This window comes from Sorex araneus, chromosome 10, assembly GCF_027595985.1.
Source record: "Sorex araneus isolate mSorAra2 chromosome 10, mSorAra2.pri, whole genome shotgun sequence".
Lineage (NCBI taxonomy): Eukaryota > Metazoa > Chordata > Mammalia > Eulipotyphla > Soricidae > Sorex > Sorex araneus.
Window position 1 is genome coordinate 47457977 of NC_073311.1, and position 19208 is coordinate 47477184.

Below are 19208 nucleotides of genomic sequence, written 5' to 3' on the forward strand. Positions count from 1 at the left end.
CGCGGATTCTCTCAGAATCCAGCTCCCAGCGGCCCCTCCCCTGTCGCAGTCCTTCCGTGGAGACACACGGACTTCCCTGTTTGTTTGTCAACTGAGTGACTGAGTGATGTGTCAGATGGACTAGGGTGCTCCTCACTTACTCTGGAAGGAACGCATCAGCTCAGCCCTGAATTCTCCAAGATTTTACCTTAAAGCCCCTTTCAGTTCTGATATTCTTTCTTCGGTTGCTGTCTCAGCGGCAGTACCACCTGTAGGCCTCTCCATCCGCCGCGTCTCCTGTTCCTTCACGCTCCCTATCAGTCACCGAATCTTGCTTCTTCAACCCTTCTTAAATCTTTCGCCATATCTCCAGTGTAGCTGCTAAAGCAGTGTAACCTCACGAGGAAATCGGTCTTTCCGCACTTTCACCCTAACCTGACTCATCCCCTGCAGTGCTGATAAAATCACTTTAACACAGGTATCATCTCACTCCTGTGCCCAGGACGTTTGAGTGACTCCCCGGTTTTGAGAGACTGCAGTTGCTACCGCGGGCTGTGAGGCGGCGGATGGAAAGATGCCAGCAGCCAGTCAGAGGATGCAGTGTCTATCTGTGGGCCAAATCACACAAAATGTGAATTTCTGACAAGTTTTGTGAGCTTTCTTTGAGGTGCTCTGCCAGAGGCAAGTTTGTAGAAGAAATCGTACAAAGGAACAGTTTGTCCTCATTAGTAAATATGTATGTCTGCAGAGTTGTATGTGCGAACGTTGCTTTCCCATCGTTGCCAAGCTTTCTGCCGCGAGGGGGGATTTAATCAGTTCAGTGTGGGGATTGCTATAGGAGCTGACATATGCTTGCTTCCGTGTCTGTGCTTTTTCGTCTGGGAATGTTTCGTGCAGATGAAACATACAAAGCTGTATGTAATATGTGTATGGGTCTGTGTTAAGACTCCTAAATTTAGTGAATGCATCTTGTTTTCCTTTTTTTTTTTTTGGCCACACCCAAGGGTGCTCAGGGCTTACTCCTGGCTCTGGAAAATTCCTTGAAAGCTCAGGAGGCCATTTAGGGTGCTGGGGATCAAACCTGGGTTGGCCGTGCACAAAGCAAGTACTCTACCGAGCGCCCTCCCCACTGGACTGTCACCCCAGCCCCCAAAGCAGGCACAGCTTAACTCGTGGGAAGAACACGACTGGAGTGTGCTTGAATTTCCCTGCCTTCTCTGATTCTTGTTGTTCGTTTGTTTTTTGGTGGCGGGGAGGGGGCTAACTCCTGGCTCTGCACTCAGGAATCACTGCCAGCAGGCTCAGGAGACCACATGGGATCACTGGGGATCGAATCTAGGTCGACTGCGTGCAAGGCAAGTGCCCTGTTCGCTGTTGTGCCACTCCAGCCCCCGTTCATTGTAAAGCGTGAGCTCTCCCTTGGCGTCCCCACGTCCAGACAGGAGTGGCGCCCCGCTGGTTGTCGTGGGCTGTGATGGTTTATTTCATTGCCTACTTGCCGTTCTGAAACACAGCCTGGAAACTCTCTTGAGCCGCACTTCCTAGCCAGGAGCCACATGCCTCCCTCCTGTGGGCCCACAGAATATTGCAGGGGGCTCAGGTGAGAAATCACACAAGGGCTGGGTCACCTGAGACTAGGGGTCGGTCCAGCCTGTCGCACGGGGAGACCGCAGAAGGGAGGCGTGGCAGGAAGCTGGGAGAAGCTTGAGAGTGCAGGTCTAGAGTGACGGTTCTGAGCAGGTTTCATACATCCGTGATGCCGTGTTGTGCACCTCACACCAGGGTGAGCCTCTTCCGGCTTCTCAGTTCCTTCTGCCCCTGCCCGGCTGGGAGTCCCTCCCAGGATGGTGGGAAGAATGAGGCACAGTGTGGCATCTTCTCCCCTGGTGTGCCCTGTTGGAAGGGAGAGGAAGATTGAACAAGCAAACAGTGAATAGATGTGATCAAATTAGTCGTAAGTGTTTAAGAAAACAGATTGTTCGAGGAAGAGTTTGGGGGGTTGTTGTCGGAGGAGGCGTTGCTGCGGTTGGGAAGGATTGGTTTTTGAAAAGGTGATCTGTTTTCAGCTCAGTTCTTCGACATTCGGGCTGAGACTTGCGTGAGAGGAAGTCAGTCTGGTACCATCTCGGGGGCTGCAGGAGAGCTGAGATGGGGGCCCGTGCCCAGGAGGGACGGTCCGGGGAGGGTGTGAGCAGGGCTGGTGAGCAGCGGGACTGGCATGAAGGCCATGGTCAGGTATAAAAAACTAAGGCACGCTGACGGGCGTGTGCACTCTCGGGCTCTCCGGCAGCTCTGTCTCACCGCCCATGTTCAGTGCTCTGAAACCACTGTGTGTGGCTGTTGGTCAAGGGCAGGCGACGGAAGGAAGAAGGCCAAACTGGTTGTTTGATCAGTTTTATTTCGTTCTCTCTCTCTGCTTCTCTCCTGGTTCTGGATCTCTCTCTGGATCTTCTTCTATTCCCCCTCTGCCCCACAGTCTTAGTTTATATAGAAAATTACATAGAGCAGTAGCACAAAGGTGGGTTTAACATCAAGAAATCAACAAAGAAGGGTAAGACATTTCTTGGGGTGATTAACAAAATCTCATCTAAGGAAATCTCATCTAAGGAGATCCACTCAAGGGTGTGATTCCAAACAAGGGTGTGTCAGGGTGTGATCTAGTAATCTGCTTAAATAGTTATAGTAAATCTACTTCTAATATTTCTAGCAATATCATTCTGTATGAGCACAGTAAGAGATATAAAGTTTGGTTCTTCCTGAGGACATCTCACTATACATTCCAGACCACAGTCCTCAGGCCAGGTTAATCTTCCTAACCCCGCAGGGTCCTAGTCTCGTCGTTACCTTTGGATCATGACAGCATTGTCCATGATCATGCCCTCAACTTATAGTTGAGTATTGTGGCGCTTTGGCCTGGCCCATATTGATGCCCGGGTAGCTCACAGCTTACCCTGGGTCTATTCTGTCATTCTGGAGACCCTGCTCTTGGGGTGCTAGGAACTAAGGGCAACTGAGTTGAGAAAGCAGATGCCCAGGAGTAAATATTACTAGAGTCAATCAACTCTCAAGTTACAAGCACAATATTAACTATCTTCTTGTGTCCATACAGAAAGGACATTGCTTTAAGGTAAACTATGCAAAAGACACTAACTTATAATACAAGTTCAGAGTCCTTAGGAGGATCTAATCTTACAAGATAACAGAATCTGATTAGGAAAAGGTGATTAACTGGTTGGGAAGGAGGATGCAGAGAAGAGTTTACAGATAAACAAAGGAATGGGAGTATCTCCAGAGCACTTAAATCTAAACTCCTTGTGGCAAGGGAGGAGGGACAAACCAATGTTATCCTACAGTCGGGTTTGAATTAGATTTTACATGGTTTATGTGAGAGATTTATTATTTTTTAGACTTCTACTGTAAACATTTTCTTTTTTAAAAAATTCTTTTTTTGTTAAAGAATTATTGTGAGATACAGTTACAGGCTTATAAACTTTTGTGATTACGTATCAGTCATACAATGATAGAGTGCCCATTCCTCCACCAGTGCCCATTCTCCACCACCAATGTTCCCAGTATCCCTCCCACCACCACCCCTTCCCTCTTCCCCCCTCCCCTTGCCTCTGTGGCAGGCACATTCCCCTGTACTCTCTCTCCTTCTGGGTGTTATGGTTTGCAATACAGGTAATAAGTGGCATCATGTTTGGTCCATTGTCTACTTTCAACACGCATCTCCTGTTCCAAGCAAGCCCTCCAAGCATCCTTTACTTAGTGATCCCTTCTCTATCCCAGCTGCCTTCTCCCCCAGCATGTGAGGCCGGCTTCGAAGCCGTAGAGCGGTCTTCCTCGCCCTTATCTCTATTATCCTTGGGTGTTAGTCTCCCATTTAATATATTTTATTATTATTGTTATAGACTAGGTGCCATGGCTGCCATTGTGTCAGTCTTTGTGGTTTTGATGGACAGTTGGTGCCCAGGACCCTCCGCCCACGTTGCTTTCAGTCCCTGCATCATTCCCTCCCTATTTGTGCCCCTTACTCGGTAATCTCGGTTTTGTGATCTAGTGCCAGGGGGTTGTTTTGTTCCGTATTATTCGTATTATTCGTTCTCTTGTTTTGTTTCTCTGTATGCCACAGAGGAGTGAAATCATGTAGGATTTATCCTTCTCTGACTTAACTTCTCCACATGATACCCTCAAGTTCCATCCAAGTTGCTGTGACTGCATTTTATCTTTTCTTACAGCTGTATAGTATTCCCGGTGTGCGTATACACCACTACATCTTTATCCTTTCATATGTTGTCGGACGTCTGGGTTATTTCTGTATCCTGGCTGTTGTACTGCAGTGAATGAACATGTCTCTTGTCAAATGAGTGCTTTCGAGTTTTGGGGATAGATGTCAAGAATTGGAATCATGGAGTCCTGTGGAAGCTCTGTTCTTACTTCCTGTTTGTTTGGATTTTGAACCACACTGTGGTACAAGGGCTTCCTCCTGGCTCTGTGCTCCAGATCATTCTTGGTGGTGCTCAGGAGCCCATCTGGGGTGCTAGGATTGAACCCAGGTTAACGGCCTACAAAGCAGGTGTCTTTCTCACTGTACTGTCTCTCCGTTCCCTACGCTTAACTTTCTGAGGAGTCCTTTGGAGAGTTTTAATCTGAAAAGTAACATGATGTTATTTTCATCATGTTTAGAAAGATGATCTGATTGGGAAATAAGGAATGGGATTCGAGGAGACTGGCAGTATTTCAGATGGTAGACAGTGGTAGCTGGAATGATGGCGATTTCATTACAACTGAAGAAACTACAGAAACTAAGATTAGAGAAAGATAGCATTTCAGATTTTAAAGTGGTGTCTGTATTTTGGGGAAATTAATGTCTGGTTAATGACTGAGGCTAACCAGTGCGTTCTTTGGCCACCTTCAGATTTACCCCTGGCTACCATTTCAGTTTACGACTGTTTACATTCCCTCATTTGGAGATAATTCGCGGAGGGCCCAGTTTTTACTATTTTGTAGTTGGGAAAAAATGATGCTTTTAAGTGAATCTCTTAAAAAGCGTTCATTAAGAGGCAGAGGGGACGGAGTGTCGAGAGGAGAGGAGAGAGGCTATCCTGTTGCTTGAAATATCAGAATTGAAAAGAGGATTCCCCTGTGCGAGGAAACATCGCTTTATAAACAATGTAAAGACATAAAAGGCATTGTGTTGGCAAAAATGTGTAAAAACAATAGCTGCTAATTTCACACCCCCTGGGACGAGGGAGTATAAATGTGCCTCAGCTTTAGATAACAGAGCCGTGCGCACCAGCCAAGCGAGTTCACGGAGCTTTTCCCTCCGTCTGGGCGCCGCCAGAGGCCTGGCCGGCTGGCCGCCAGTAGAGGTGTTAGGGGAACCCACCATCCCAGGCTTAATCTTTTCACCTACCTTTTCTCTCTCGGTAACGTGTTCATTATTTGCTGAGCATTACTCTATTCTTTGTCTGAAAATTTTTTGTTTCTAATGCAGCTTGCTTTGTATGGGTGAGATATGGAATAGCCCCAAAATCCGGCACCCTGGAAAGCCAGGGATTTCCACCCTGTGACAAAAGAATGCCGCCTTGACTTCAGAGATTGCCTAATCCCAGCTGTTCTGATAATGTAATTAAGGCTGCCTAATGTCTTTAATTTTGCAACCAGTTTGTGTGAAAGGAGAATTTGGCACTCTGAAGGCTTAAACACTAAATAGCAATCTCAAGGCGCCTAATTAGAATTCTCTGACATTAAGCTAATTGGTGAAACTGTATTTCAGCAGCTTAACTTCTTTATTAATTTTTTTTTTTAGCATTTTCATTGAAAATCAATTGATGAGCTGTCAGCTTTTTTTCCCTTAAATATAATTTGCTCCTCAGTGCTCCTGTCTCGAGCAGACTGAAGGGCCTCAGACTCACACCGACGGGCACTGGACATTATCACCAGCATTCCATCCCTTTGAATGATTTTACTCTTGACCTAAATAACGGGGCTGACCGTGTTGTGTGTCCGGGCCTTGTGGTTTCTCACTGGGAACTGGAGAACATTATTTCTCTGAAATGGGAAACTCGGGCAGAGAAATCTCCTAATGAGCGTCTGTGGGCTGTGCGCTTGCTTTACGCTGTTTCCTACTGGCCGTCGCCTTGTGTGTGAATCAGGAACTGCACGAAAGTTGTCTGGGATTAAAAATAACTTTGTCAGAATTTGAGACACAGAAGTTAAAAAGTAAAGGACTAATTAAATCCGAGCCGAGCTGCTGTGTGAGGGTGTGTTTAGGTGCAGGGCATTTGCTTCTGTTGCAGGATGTTTATTCAAGTTCCTTTTGCCGTGTTCACAGGAAGTTGCTGCTGGGGGCTCCTTGGCCCTCTGGCCCTCTGCACCTGCTCTCATTCCCGCATTCTTTCTTGCAGGGGCAGGGCTGCTGGATCTGGGTGGAAGAAAGGACTCAGCTCTCCAAGGAGGAAGCTTCCTTTTAAAAACACTTTTAACACAGTAAAATCATGGCCAAGATCCGGGCTTCTGTATCTGCAGACTTGAGTTTTGTAGGAAACTCGAAGGACAGATCTCATTCAGGGGGCCAGCATAACACCCGATTTCACGAGGGAATTCCTTTGTGGGCAGAGGAGAAAACTAATTTCTTTAAATGTCTTCTTCAAGTCAAAAAACTACCCATGAAGTGTAAACGCTCAAAAAATAGTCAGTATTTTGGTAGCTCTTTCACTTAGGTATTCCTTCATTTCAGAGTCTTGAACTGAGTAATTTTGTGTCTGTAGTTCCTACCCCTATAATATTACTCTAATTATATTTATTTATTTATTTTAGTTATGTAGAGGAAAAGTATATAGAGTTTTTCTTCCTCTGCAAAGGAAAAAATTTTTTACAAAGAAAAAAAACGCTAACAATTTTTTTTTGGGGGGGGGGTGTATGTGTTTGCAATAGGTTATATTTGATTACTAAAGAAGTGTGGCCACTTTTAAGTTGTACTAAGCCACCTACTTAATTTTGTAAACTTCACAAAAAGGATTTTTTGGGCTGCTTTGCATGCAGACCTAAAGTTACATCCATTCCCTAATTCCTCACTTTCTTTTTATCTTGGGGCTACGCCCAGTGGTGCTTGGGGCTTACTCCTACCTCTGTACTCAGAGGTTGCTCCCGCAGAGTCAGGGCCACATGGGCTGCTTGGGAGGCGAGCACCCTACTGTAGGTGTGAAGCTCCAGCTTCATAATCGCTCACAATTTTGTGGGCAGGAATTCAGCCAGGACGGGACTTCCTGCGTTGTTGTTGTCCCTGCGTTCCTCAGGGACCTGCGAGCAGGCGGCCCTTAAGGCTGGCTCGGCGAGGACCCGGCGCTCCCAGTGTCAGTGCCCCAGACTGAGGTTTCCCAGGAGCAAAGCACAACTTTGTTGATGTGAATAACCCCTTGTGGAAAGTCCTCACTCACTCCTCGCGCCTGATTGGGTAAATAACTCACAGCCTCTGCCCACGTTTGGGGTGCCAGGGGCGCTTGTCACTGTGTAGTTCAGGGGTCAGCCTGCGATTTGGGCAGTTCACAGACACGGTCAGGGGTTTGCCCGCGTGGCTCTCTGCCCTCTGTGTGTGCCCCTCACTCTCAAGCTGGGGGGGCAGCTCACGTTTTAATTTCGGTTCTTCGGACCTGCAGCCTGTGAATCTCTCTCCCGATTCTAACTTCCCAACCTTGGCCCCCTCTCCCTGATGCGGCCTTGCCCGTAAGAACAGGAAAGCCCTCAGTGCCGTTGACTTTTGATAAGTGTCAGCTTTTCTACAGTTTCTGTTTGCTTCTGGACCCTTTTCAGTGCCTGCCACGGGTCTTGATACTTAGAGTTTATTGCCACTATCGGTCAGTAGTTGAGGCCATTTGATAGGAGTTTCTCTGCCAACCCTGGAAGCAGAGCCATCCTGCTCTGTGTTTAAAGCCTCCCGTTCCACCCCATTTGGCTCTCACAGATAGACCCATCTCAGATTTGTTGCCATGATTTCATCTTTCCTTTGAGGGCACTGTTTGAGGGCTGCCTCCTGCTCAGTCCTCAGGGGTCGTGGCTCAGGAGACCATGTGGGGCTGGGGGTCGAGCCTGGGCCTCCTGACTGCAAAGCATGCCCTCAGCACGGTGCCATGTCGGCCCCATTCAATTTCTACTGTGAAGAGTGAAGAGGGGCTGCAGAGGTAGCGCAGTGTAGATGGGGGAGGTCTGGATTTAATCTCTGGTTACCACAGGGTCCCCTGAACACCACCAGAAATTGCCGTGGAACACAGAGCCTCTAGTAAGCCCTGGGCATGGTGGTATGTGGCCCCAGCACAAGGCAGGCAAAATTAAGAGGCCAGGGATATGACTCTTATCATGTCTAACAAATGATGAATTCAGCCCTTGGCTTTTGGTTCCCCATGGCTCCCCAACATGGCATAAAGTGCTACATTTATGCAAGTTTAAGAGGTTGCAGATAAAAGCAGTATTCATATCCGCTACCCAACATAATTTTTAATTGACTTATCAATACTGTTCATACTATTGAACTCATACTATAGTATGAACTCATACTATCAGTACTATTCTTTTATGCATTTCCTCCTTGTTCCATTCATTTTCTCTTTATCCCACTATCTTGAATTTTTGGCTTTATTGTTTTTCACTTACTGCTTTTCATTTACATTTTAATTTGAATTTTCAAAGTTTTCTCTTTTGTTTTTGAGCTTTATGAAAAGTAGAAGTAGCTATTCCTGTCAAATAGCTTTATGAAAAGTAAATTAATGTCAAATATACTTTCCTGCAACTTTTTTCTTCACCCAACATTGTTTTTAAGATTCAACTATATTATATGTCACTATAGTTAATTTGAATTTTTATATTACATTTGTGTAATTATGTGAAGATATTTGATGAATACCACTTTGGTGCACTCATCAGAAGTTTGCATGGTTTCTCTTTTAAAAATAATTGCTATTCTTATTTGTATTTTCTGGTTCCCAAGTGCAAGAATTTCTACAAGTAAGATTGCCTCATCACCTGGAAAGTGTCAAACAAGTTTTCCATGTATATGTTGCATTATATGAGTATGAGTACCTAACAGTCTATATGGCTTAGTACCAAACAAAAATTTTCATGTCTCTTCTAATGGTAAAACGGCATGTCTTCATTTGCATTCCCTCCATTACTGAGGGGTTGGAGCTCAATTTTGTATACTCATTAACCATTCCTGGTTTGTCTTTTTGACATGGTTTTTGGGTAGCTTACATTTTCCATATTGGTTTCAAGGATTTTCTTTTTTATTGTAGGGAGAACACGCATGAACATGTGTGCAAGGGGAAGGTGGGGGGGAGAGAGAGACACAGAGAGAGTGAGAGAGAAAGAAAGAAAAGAAAAGAAAGGAAGGAGGGAGGGAGGAAGGAAGGAGGGAGGGAGGGAGGGAGGGAGGGAGGGAGGGAGGGAGGATGGATGGATGGACATATATTATGTTGGGGATTGGCCCCCAGACCTGGATCCTAGTTTTTTGTCACATGTTATGAATATCTTCTCCTACTACTCTTTTATACTCATACTCTTTTTTATACTTTTTTATACTTGTTTTTATTTTATGGACTTTTTTTAATGTGTAAATTTTTAAAATTGTGGTCAGTTTTGTCTTTTTTAAAATAGTTTTCTTTATATTTAAATTTACATAATTAGTATGTATTCTGTGGTCAGCAAGCTACAGAGAGTATCCCGCCTGCATGGCAAAGCCTGGCAAGCTACCCATGGCATATTGGATATATGTAAGCCAAAAACAGTAACAACAAGTCTGACAATAGAGACGTTACTGGTGTCCGCTTGAGCAAATTGATGAACAACGGGACAACAGTGCTACAAGTGCTATTCTGTGGTAGTTGCTCTTTATCTTTATAAAAAAAAATTACTCATCCTTCCCAATGGTGCCCTATTGGAGACTCTTTCAGGGCCAGGGGAATGAGACCCATTATTGTTACTGTTTTGGGCATGTCAGATAAAATGTCTTTGAATCCAGGCATTATGTCATCATATAATGACATAGCTTGCTGGGCTCTGCGAGAGGGACAGAGAATGTATATAAGAGAATACAATCAAGTATGTTAAAACCAAACACATGTGTGTTGCTTTAGGTACATTAGTGGGCTAGACTATAGGAGGTTTCACGGCTGCAAAGCAGCCGCATACTTCTGGGAGCTTTATTTTTATTTATAGTCTCTGGATCTTGGCCATTGGTGGGATTACAAGGTGCCGGAGGCAGTTTGTGGGTGTAGCTGCCAGGCTACTGGAAAATGGGGGATCTGGGTGGAGGAAGCCCAGTCCCTATCCAAGCAGGCCTCGAGATCTCAGTCCTGGGTCCCGCATACCTGGGTTTCTCTGCCAGTTCCTTCAAATGTGAGGCTTGTCAGAGCGTGTGGAGAGTGGCTTTGAGCACGGCTGTGGCTGGGTTCTGGAGGTTTTTGGCTGCCAGGGTTCTGCTTGGGGCGGGGAGGGAAACTCAACCTGCCCCCCCCCCATCCCCAAGGGCCCAGGTGAAGGCAGCCTGCTGCGGGGATAGGAGATTCTCTGTCTCCTGTGCAAAAAAAAATACATAAAACATAAATTTCAGTTTAACAAATTGTTGCAAAACAAATTCTTTGCAATAAAGTAGTTCAACTCTAGAAGTTTGCCATACCCATCATATCTCTACCTGATCATAATTCTTCCCATCTGATTTTGATGCTGTTTATGCCATTACTTTTCTTTAACTTTGTTATCTAATTTGAAATTTTTAAACAACATAGTTTAGATGTGTTCTTTTTGGTTCTTATATAAGTGAATCGTACATATTCCTTTATTATTGTTCTTTTTACTTATACTCTGTTTTTAAGATCTAGACATAATTTTATGCTTATTTTTTCATTTTCTTTCGGTGCTTTATATTGTTTGATTACCTAAGTTTGCCACTGTTCAGCTAAATATTAGTATAGTGCTCAGAGCTGACAGAAGTCATGTCTCTGTGCCCATTTTTTCACATATATCCTAATGTACTTGAAGCTCATTATTGTAGGTTCTCAAAGTGACCTTCTCTCAGCCAGTAATCTGGACTTAAAATATCTCTCAGCATGATGAGCATGCTTAAGTTTCGGAACCACTGCTGCCTGGGTATACCTAGAAGAGAAACTATTAGAATACAGAGATGGGCAGAGAATGGAAACTATTTGCTAAGTGGTTGTGCCAGTTTTGCATTTTCAGCAGTGATGTAGGAAAATTCAAATGGCACCACATCCACAGAAAATGACTCTTTTTTGTTTCTTTTTTTTTTTAATTTTCAAAATTAATATGGTCAATAAAATCTTGTAATCTGGAAATAACTGGACTCAATAAAATGCCTTTGAATCCAGGCATTATGTCATCATCTTTCTTTTTATTACCAGCTCCAAGAATAGTGATAAACATATAGAAAATTATGTACCTATTTATCATTGAATATAAAAGTGTCTTTTTCATTTTTAAGCAGTTCCTCCCTCTTGTTCTTTTTATTGTTATTATTATTAAGTTTAGAAAAGACCTATAAAGTATATTAAATGTGTAATGGATTTTTTAAAGTTCACTCTGGACTTTTTTTCCCCCTCCAGCTTTTATCTCTTTTGTTTGAAGATTTGTTCAAAAAGTTTAATTCTGAAATGAAAAAGATTGCAGACCAGGTGATCCCGAAACAAAGAGCAGCCCAGTTTGACGTGGTCAAGCACATGCGCCAGGACCAGATCACCAACGGCATGGTGAACGCCATTTCCACCGTGAGTCTGCTCGGGCCAGCGCTGCTCTCTCGCCAGTGTGTTCCATGGGGTTGAAACTAAGGTCCTCTGAGGATCTGGGGGAGATATATATCTCTAGCAGTTTATGATATCCAAACTCACATATAAATTGATACTTATGGGGGTATATATATCAAATATATAATTATGCAACCCTAATGTGTTGCTTCACATATATGCTTACGAAGCCCAAGTTCTCTCTTTGTTTTGGGGCCACTCTTGGCTGTGCTCAGGGGTCATGCCCGGCAAGGCTCAGGAATCATGTGTGATGCCAGGGACAGAACACACCCGGGTCAGCCACATTCACACCGTAGCCCGTCTAGGATCTCTGCGAACCCCTCCCCTTCACTTCTTTGAAGTCAGACGCCTTTAGTTGCACAGTGTGATTATTCCCAAGGCGCATCGCAGAGGTGACGCTGGGGTGTCTGTCTGCTCTGTGGAGTGAGCAGGACCCCATAGCAGTGACCTCATCCCTCTTTCTGTGGGTGGTGGGAGCACTGCAGACCTCAAAGGGGTTATTTCTAAACGACAGTGAAAAAAAACATTTTGACAGGAAGTTATAAGTTGCCTGAAGATTTCATGCATCTAAGAATGTTTCTCCACTTTGTTTGCGTCTTTACAGGTTGAATGATGATTTTGTATATTTAATTATTATTTGCTTGCCTCTATATGTCTCATACCTCTCTGCACAAACTATGAATTTTATACTTTGAGAAATAATCGACAGTGTGAATATTGTCAGTAGGAAATCTGTCCCTGTATCGACTTCATTGCCAAAATATACTTCTGATTGTATGAGACAATTAGAAAATGCCCTCACTAAGAGGGGGAAATCTTTCCGTTTATCAAAAAACCAAAAAAAGTATTTTTTTAATGGATGCTTCCCCCCACCACCCCACCCTCATTTTTCTCCTATAATAAAACTGACACATGCAAGGCGGTTTATTAATTGACAACTTTTGTGCAAAACAATACAAAATGTTTCATGTCTTTGTAGGTTCCTCCCCGTCCTGGCGCTCTCAGCTGCTCGCAAATGCCCGATGAGTTCAGACCCCAGCAGCTGCTGTTGATAAAGGGCGATCAGATAGGTTCCCCTCCCTTTCTTACAGATATAATAGCATAGGTCTGAGTGATGAAGTCTGGTTTACGTTTTGTATGCCGACGTAAAATTAGGTTTATGAATGGGATTTTGCCCCAACAAAAGAAGGGTAGATCGTAATGTGTTGAGTCCCGGAACAATGCAAGAATTGGTGGCTGACTTGCTGTTATACGTGGCATGAAAATTCGCCGCGGTGGGGCCAGATGTTTAAAGCACATTTAAACTTGAGACCATACCAGGCTTTTGTGCTTATTTAGATTTACACTCTTATGCTCAAACCTACCTGTAAGTAGGTGCCCGGATGCTTGAAAGGAACCTCCTTCCAATGAGCACCTTAGCCCCCTTGCGTTAGAATTGCTTTGCCTTGCTCTGGCAAGACGTTAAAAATTGTTTGACGATTTCTGGCACCTAACAGTGGTTCTCCACTTCGTAGACTTTGTTTTGTTTTGTTTTGTTTTTTGGGTCACACCTGGCGATGCACAGGGGTTACTCCTGGCTCTGCACCCAGGAATTACTCCTGGTGGTGCTCAGGGGACCATATGGGATGCTGGGATTTGAACCCGGGTTGGCCGCGTGCAAGGCAAACGCCCTACCCGCTATGCTATCACTCCAGCCCCCGTAGATTTTTTTTTTTAAGACAGATTTTATGATTTTCAGGTGACAGGAGTTGTTTTGTCACCCAGTGACATCACTTAGCCCCCAGAAAAGGCTGCTTTTTAGAAAAACCAGCAGGAAGCCTTATTGCAAGGCTACCCCATTCTGTAGAAAGGTCAACATGTAAAATTCAGTGTGGCCATCAGTAGAATATTTTCAACACATCAGTTTTCTCATAGGCATGCTTTTAGATTCCTTGTTTGTTGCCTGCTCTCCCTTCTGTAAGACGCCAGCAGGAAACTAGAGCAGATCCATTCCCCTCTGCTTCCTGTCTGTGGACAGCAGCTGCTGTATTTCAGTTCTGTGCCGCATACTTGTTTACCTGACTTGCTCTCTAGATCCATTCCCGTTCTAAGCATAATAGGAATGAACTGAATAGCCAGTATAAAAAATAAGTTAATTTGGAATAAAGTGTTTACTCTCTTACTGGGTAGTTTCTTCCACATCCTCAAAATACAAATTTCTGAAGTGATAAATATTTCCTATAGTCCTGAATACATTTTAAGTTGTCAGGGCTCTTCTAAACTTAAATATTTTTGTTCAAACATATTTATTTCTTTTGTTCAAACACTTTCTTTCAAAATTATTAACAATAATTTTCACTATAAAGATTTTTAATCTGGGATCCATGATGCCTCCCTTGAAATTATACAGTCTGATTTTGTGTGCGGTAGTCTTCTAAAAGAATATGAGCTTTTGGAGCTGGAGTGATAACACAGCGAATAGGGCATTTGCCTTGCACAAGGCTGACCCGGGTTTGATTCCCAGCATCCCATATGGTCCCCCAGCACCGCCAAGAGTAATTCCTGAGTGCAGAGCCAGGAGTAACCCCTGTGTGTCGCCGGGTGTGACCCGAAAAGCAAAAAATACATATACAAGCTTTCATTAAATCTCCAGTGAAAAAAAAGGAAAACACTATTTTGATCTCTTGTTTTTCCTCTCTTCAATCAGAGAAATAATTGAATAGATAATTTTTACATGTTGTTTCTTAATTTTCTTTTTTCTACACATATTATTTCTATTATTATTTACATTATGAATTCAAAAGTTAGCAGTTCCTAACCTTAAACTTTAAATTATCCTTAGAATATTTAATTTGTGTTAGTGCAACTATGAAATGATAGTATTATCATAGTTTATTTAATGCATAAAGTAAAATGTTCAGTATTCATATTATCTAAATCATGATAGCAACAAGATGTATAATATTTCTTAATACATATATAAATGTTTTAGCCTCGATTAAGAAGCTGATAGTTTATTCATTATCCCTGATAACTGTTATTAGAGTCATTTTTCTGTTGCTCTATTTGCCTCTGATTAGGACTAATTTTGGAAGACATCCAAGTAATTGTGCATTCCAACATGAAATTATCTCTTTGAGCTTCCAGCTACTTCTACCTTCAGATGTGTATAGAAATCGGTAGTATTATGTTAGCTTATTGCTTCCAGTGGAAATCTCTGGTTGAACTGGTTTGTATAAGGTATAATTAGTTCCTCAGAAAATAACTGCTTTGTATAAGGTTAATACATCAAAGCAGTCTGAGGTACTTGCTAGACATGTAATATTTATTACATTCCTTAGAAAACCCAGGAAGTGACCCAGCTGAGTTTTCATTTCAATTGCAGCATTTTGATTTCTAAATATACATCTTGGCTTTAATTTCATAAACGGTTTCTGTAATGAATTTCTGAGAAAAGTATCAGGCAACATAAGAATCAGATTATCGTGTCTTCTTGCCACAGGGAAACTGGTCTCTGAAGAGATTTAAAATGGACCGTCAGGGGGTCACTCAAGTGCTGTCTCGCTTGTCATATATATCCGCCTTGGGCATGATGACCAGAATCTCTTCCCAGTTTGAGAAAACAAGGAAAGTGAGTGGCCCCCGGTCCCTGCAGCCGTCGCAGTGGGGGATGCTCTGCCCCTCTGACACCCCTGAGGGAGAGGTAAGCTTCTGCGGCCCCTCTGGGCACTGGCACACAGTCCCGATCATGTTCTGCGTTTTCCTCGCTTTCTCCAGATCCCTTGGGGTCACCACTTTGGGGTCGGGCAGTGTTGGTACAGCTCTGAGGATAGCATTGATGTCTTTGCACAGCCAAGATTTTGATTCTGTGGGGTTTTTTTTTTTTTGGTTGTGTGTTTGTATTTTTGCTTTTTGGGTCACACATGGCAATGCACAGGGGTTACTCCTGGCTCTGCATTCAGGAATTACTCCTGGCGGTGCTCAGAGGACCCTATGGGATGCTGGAAATCGAACCCAGGTCGGCCATGTGCAAGGCAAAGGCCCTACCCGCTGTGCTATTGCTCCAGCCCTTGATTCTGTGTTTTACCTAAAGAGAGACACACCACATTTCTCTTGCTTCAGTTTAATTCAAGTGTCAAGTATGCACTTGGAGGGGACAGAGACGCAGACTGGGAGCAGACAGGGAACCCAGGGGTGCGGGGCCTGAAGTGGGTTCCAGCCTACTCCCCTAGGAAACATCACACCAAGGACTGGCTAGGTCTGGGTCTGCATCACCCACTACTTCTTGTGTCGGGGCCCTTCTCCATGGAACCCAGGAACTCCGGTCAGGGATATGGCTCAGCGGGAGAGCTTACACTTCACGTGTGGGACATGTGTGAGGCCCTGGGTTCAATCCCTGGCACCAGCATTCTATCTGTATGAATTCTAAATGTAGAGCAGGGGGCCTTCTTGCCTCACCATCGTATCCCAAGCACCCAGCCAGAGCCTCTTGAGAGGAGACGCCCCAGAAGAAGAAAGAAAAGAAAAATAGAATTCCACGTTGTGCTCTGTTTGGGGGGAATTATCATTTTCACCCTAATTTATCTAAACCATATGGAATTCACAGCAGAATTATGCAACTTTAGTTAAATTTGCATAACTTTCACATCTGGGGCTTTGAACACTGTATTTCCTAGAGATTGGTTCAGCTAATTTCAATAAAGTATTTAGTTTTGTACGCGGTATCTAAACAGCAGATGGTTTTAAGAATTGAAGATACAATCTTTACATGTCTCAAATGTTATTTTCCTGTTTGCTGTATTGCATCAAATTGTTTATATTTCGTGTATGTGTAGATATATATGTAGATATACATATACACATACATTTGGTTGTACATATACATGCTTAAAAGATTTGGGAGGTGTGAGGCAGGTTTGAGTCACGCCTGGCGGTGCTCATCTGTTCTCAGGGATCATGTGTGGCAGTGAGGTGCCGGAAACCCACCCAGACCTACTGCTGCAGGGCGAGCAAGGCCTGACTTTCTGTCTGTCTCCCGAAGTTTAAAAATTTGGGTTTCTTGGCGCATATGCTGCCTGAGCCTGTGTGCTGCTTGTGCCCACGTGGCCGAGCACATGTGTCGCCCGCATCTCCCCCCTTTGGATGTGTACTTTCATACTTTCATACTTTTGTGTCTAAAGCTCGGTTATGTGTAGGGGCTTCCTCCACCCTTGGAGAAGCCCGCGTTCTCTCTTGAACGTGTTACTCTTCCCTCTCTCTCTCCCTTTCTTATCCCTTCCTCCTATCCTCAAAAGCCTCTAAATAATATCTGTTTACTTAAAAAAAAATATTTGGGTTTCTTTTATTTGGGAGGGGGAAGGCTCATACTCAGCAGTGCTCAGGAGTCATTGTGTGACTTGCTGAGGATCAATGGGGCTCTCCTGTGTTCAAGGCATGTGCTCCTACATATGAGCAGTCTCGCAGCCTAGAAGTTTAAGAATTTTTTAAAATTCTGTTTGCTTGAAACGATTTCAAGTAAACAACAGCAACAACCACTCAGTGCTGCAGAGCATGTTCGGAGCCTTCAGCTCGATTCCCCGAGAGAGCGTCGTGTCTTACATAGCCACAGCGGTGTCGGTCAGCAACTCCGGAAGTAGCCATTGATCACACAGCTGTGGTGTGTGATCCTGCGAGTTTCCCCACTAGTTCCACCAAAGTCTGTGATTTCTCTCCCGGGACCACACGCTGCTCTGCGTTGGTTGCTTCTTCTGAGCAGTTCTTCCGTCTTTCCTTGCCTCCCCGCCCGCTCCCTTCCCTTTGCCGAGGTGGGTGGCTGTTGGTGGGGGCGCTGGGGTCGTCATCATCAGGAGCCCTGGCCTGCCCCGCTTTTACTCAATGAGCCCACCGGGGTGCACACGCCTTTGGGCCGCAGTGCTGTGCACATCCCAGTGCTGCTCATCAGGGTCCCTGGGGTGCTCACACATGCGCTGGTCGGGGCCGGACTTCCCCGGCTGCAGTGCTGGCCCGGACAGTCGCCAGGTCAGTGGACCAGCTTAGCCCGGCAGCGGGGCAGGCGGACCCTGGAGCTCTGCACTTTCCCTTGGGCCCCATTAATCAGTGCTTTCCGTTACTGGTTTTTTTTTCGGGGGGGGGGCTCTTTGAGGTGTTTTGGTTTGGGGGGGTCACACCCAGTGGTGCTCAGGGCTTCTTCCTGGCTCTGCACTCAGGGACTGACCCCAGGTCAGCTGTGTGCAAGGCAGACCCTCTCTCTGGCCTGACTCCCTCGCTGTTTCTCAGCACTGCGTCCTCTTAGTGACTGATGATGCTGTTATTTGGGAGTAGCGTTTGGTAAACTCAGGGTCTTTGGGGGGTGATGGCGCTTAGGACCCCATGCTTTGCATCCCTGATAGCACTCCGCCCAGCGTTCTACAGACAGATCTTTACTTCTGTCCTTGCCTTTTGCTCGAGGAGCAGCTCCCCTGGGTTAAAGGGTGGTGCCCCGCTACCTTGCGGCTTCCCTGTGAGCTGCCGTCGGCTGTGGCTCTCTGCCGTGCTGCTGCCAGTGGGTGCCAGGCTGGCTCCCGGGCAGACGCTTTGTGTTATCACCGACGTTCATACTTAGGAATACGCTGGTTCCTGTTCTAGGCATGTGGTCTGGTGAAGAACTTGGCCCTGATGACACACATCACGACCGACATGGAAGACGGACCCATTGTGAAGTTAGCCAGCAACCTGGGAGTAGAGGACGTGAACTTGCTCTGTGGCGAGGAGCTCTCCTACCCGAATGTCTTCCTGGTTTTCCTCAACGGTATGTGTGTTCCGGAGACCTGCCAGGCCTAAGCGGTCTGTAGGAGTGAAGGAGGGAACCTTTTTGTTTGTTTGTTTGTTGTTGAACCCTGCCCGGTGCCTGGGGGTGACTCCCAGCTGGGTGGGTGGGGGGTGAGGGGGTTTCACCCAGGGCTGCCCACAGGACCCTGCGGTGTCCAGGATGGAACCTGGGCTCTGTCTAGCCTGTCGGACATGTGCTCCAGCCTCTGAGGTCACTCTCTGCCCACAGGATCCATTTTTATCCGTGTATTTAAAGCGGAAGTAAATTTTAATTCTGGGCATAGAAATGGTAACAGAGGGGCCGGAGTGATGGTACAGCGGGTAGGGTGTTTGCCTTGCACACAGCCGACCCAGATTCAATCCCTGGCACCCCATACTGCCCCCCCAAGCCTCACCAGGAGTGATCCCTGAGTGCAGAGCCAGGAGTGAACCCCTGAACATCACTGGATGTGGCCCCCAAACATAAACAAGCCCAAAAAAAAAAAAAAAACCCAGACAGAAATGGCAACAAAATGTTTCCTCCATTGGCTGGAATAGAGGTTCCCGCTACTAGAGCGAAAGGGTGACTTTGTCGAGATGGGCGGCCTCCTGCCCTCCCTCAGCTGCCAGCCCTCCTTCCTCGCCGTGCGG

General features: G+C 45.2%; 1 protein-coding gene across 1 annotated transcript in view; it reads left to right on the forward strand.

Annotated features, from left to right (window-relative positions):
* POLR3B (RNA polymerase III subunit B) overlaps window positions 1-19208 on the forward strand; it is a 115888-nt gene that overhangs the window by 41808 nt on the left and 54872 nt on the right. Inside the window, exons 13-15 of the mRNA XM_055118184.1 lie at window positions 11595-11756; window positions 15274-15474; window positions 18396-18558. Of these exons, the coding sequence (XP_054974159.1) occupies window positions 11595-11756; window positions 15274-15474; window positions 18396-18558 (526 nt within the window). The remainder of the gene's footprint in view (window positions 1-11594; window positions 11757-15273; window positions 15475-18395; window positions 18559-19208) is intronic.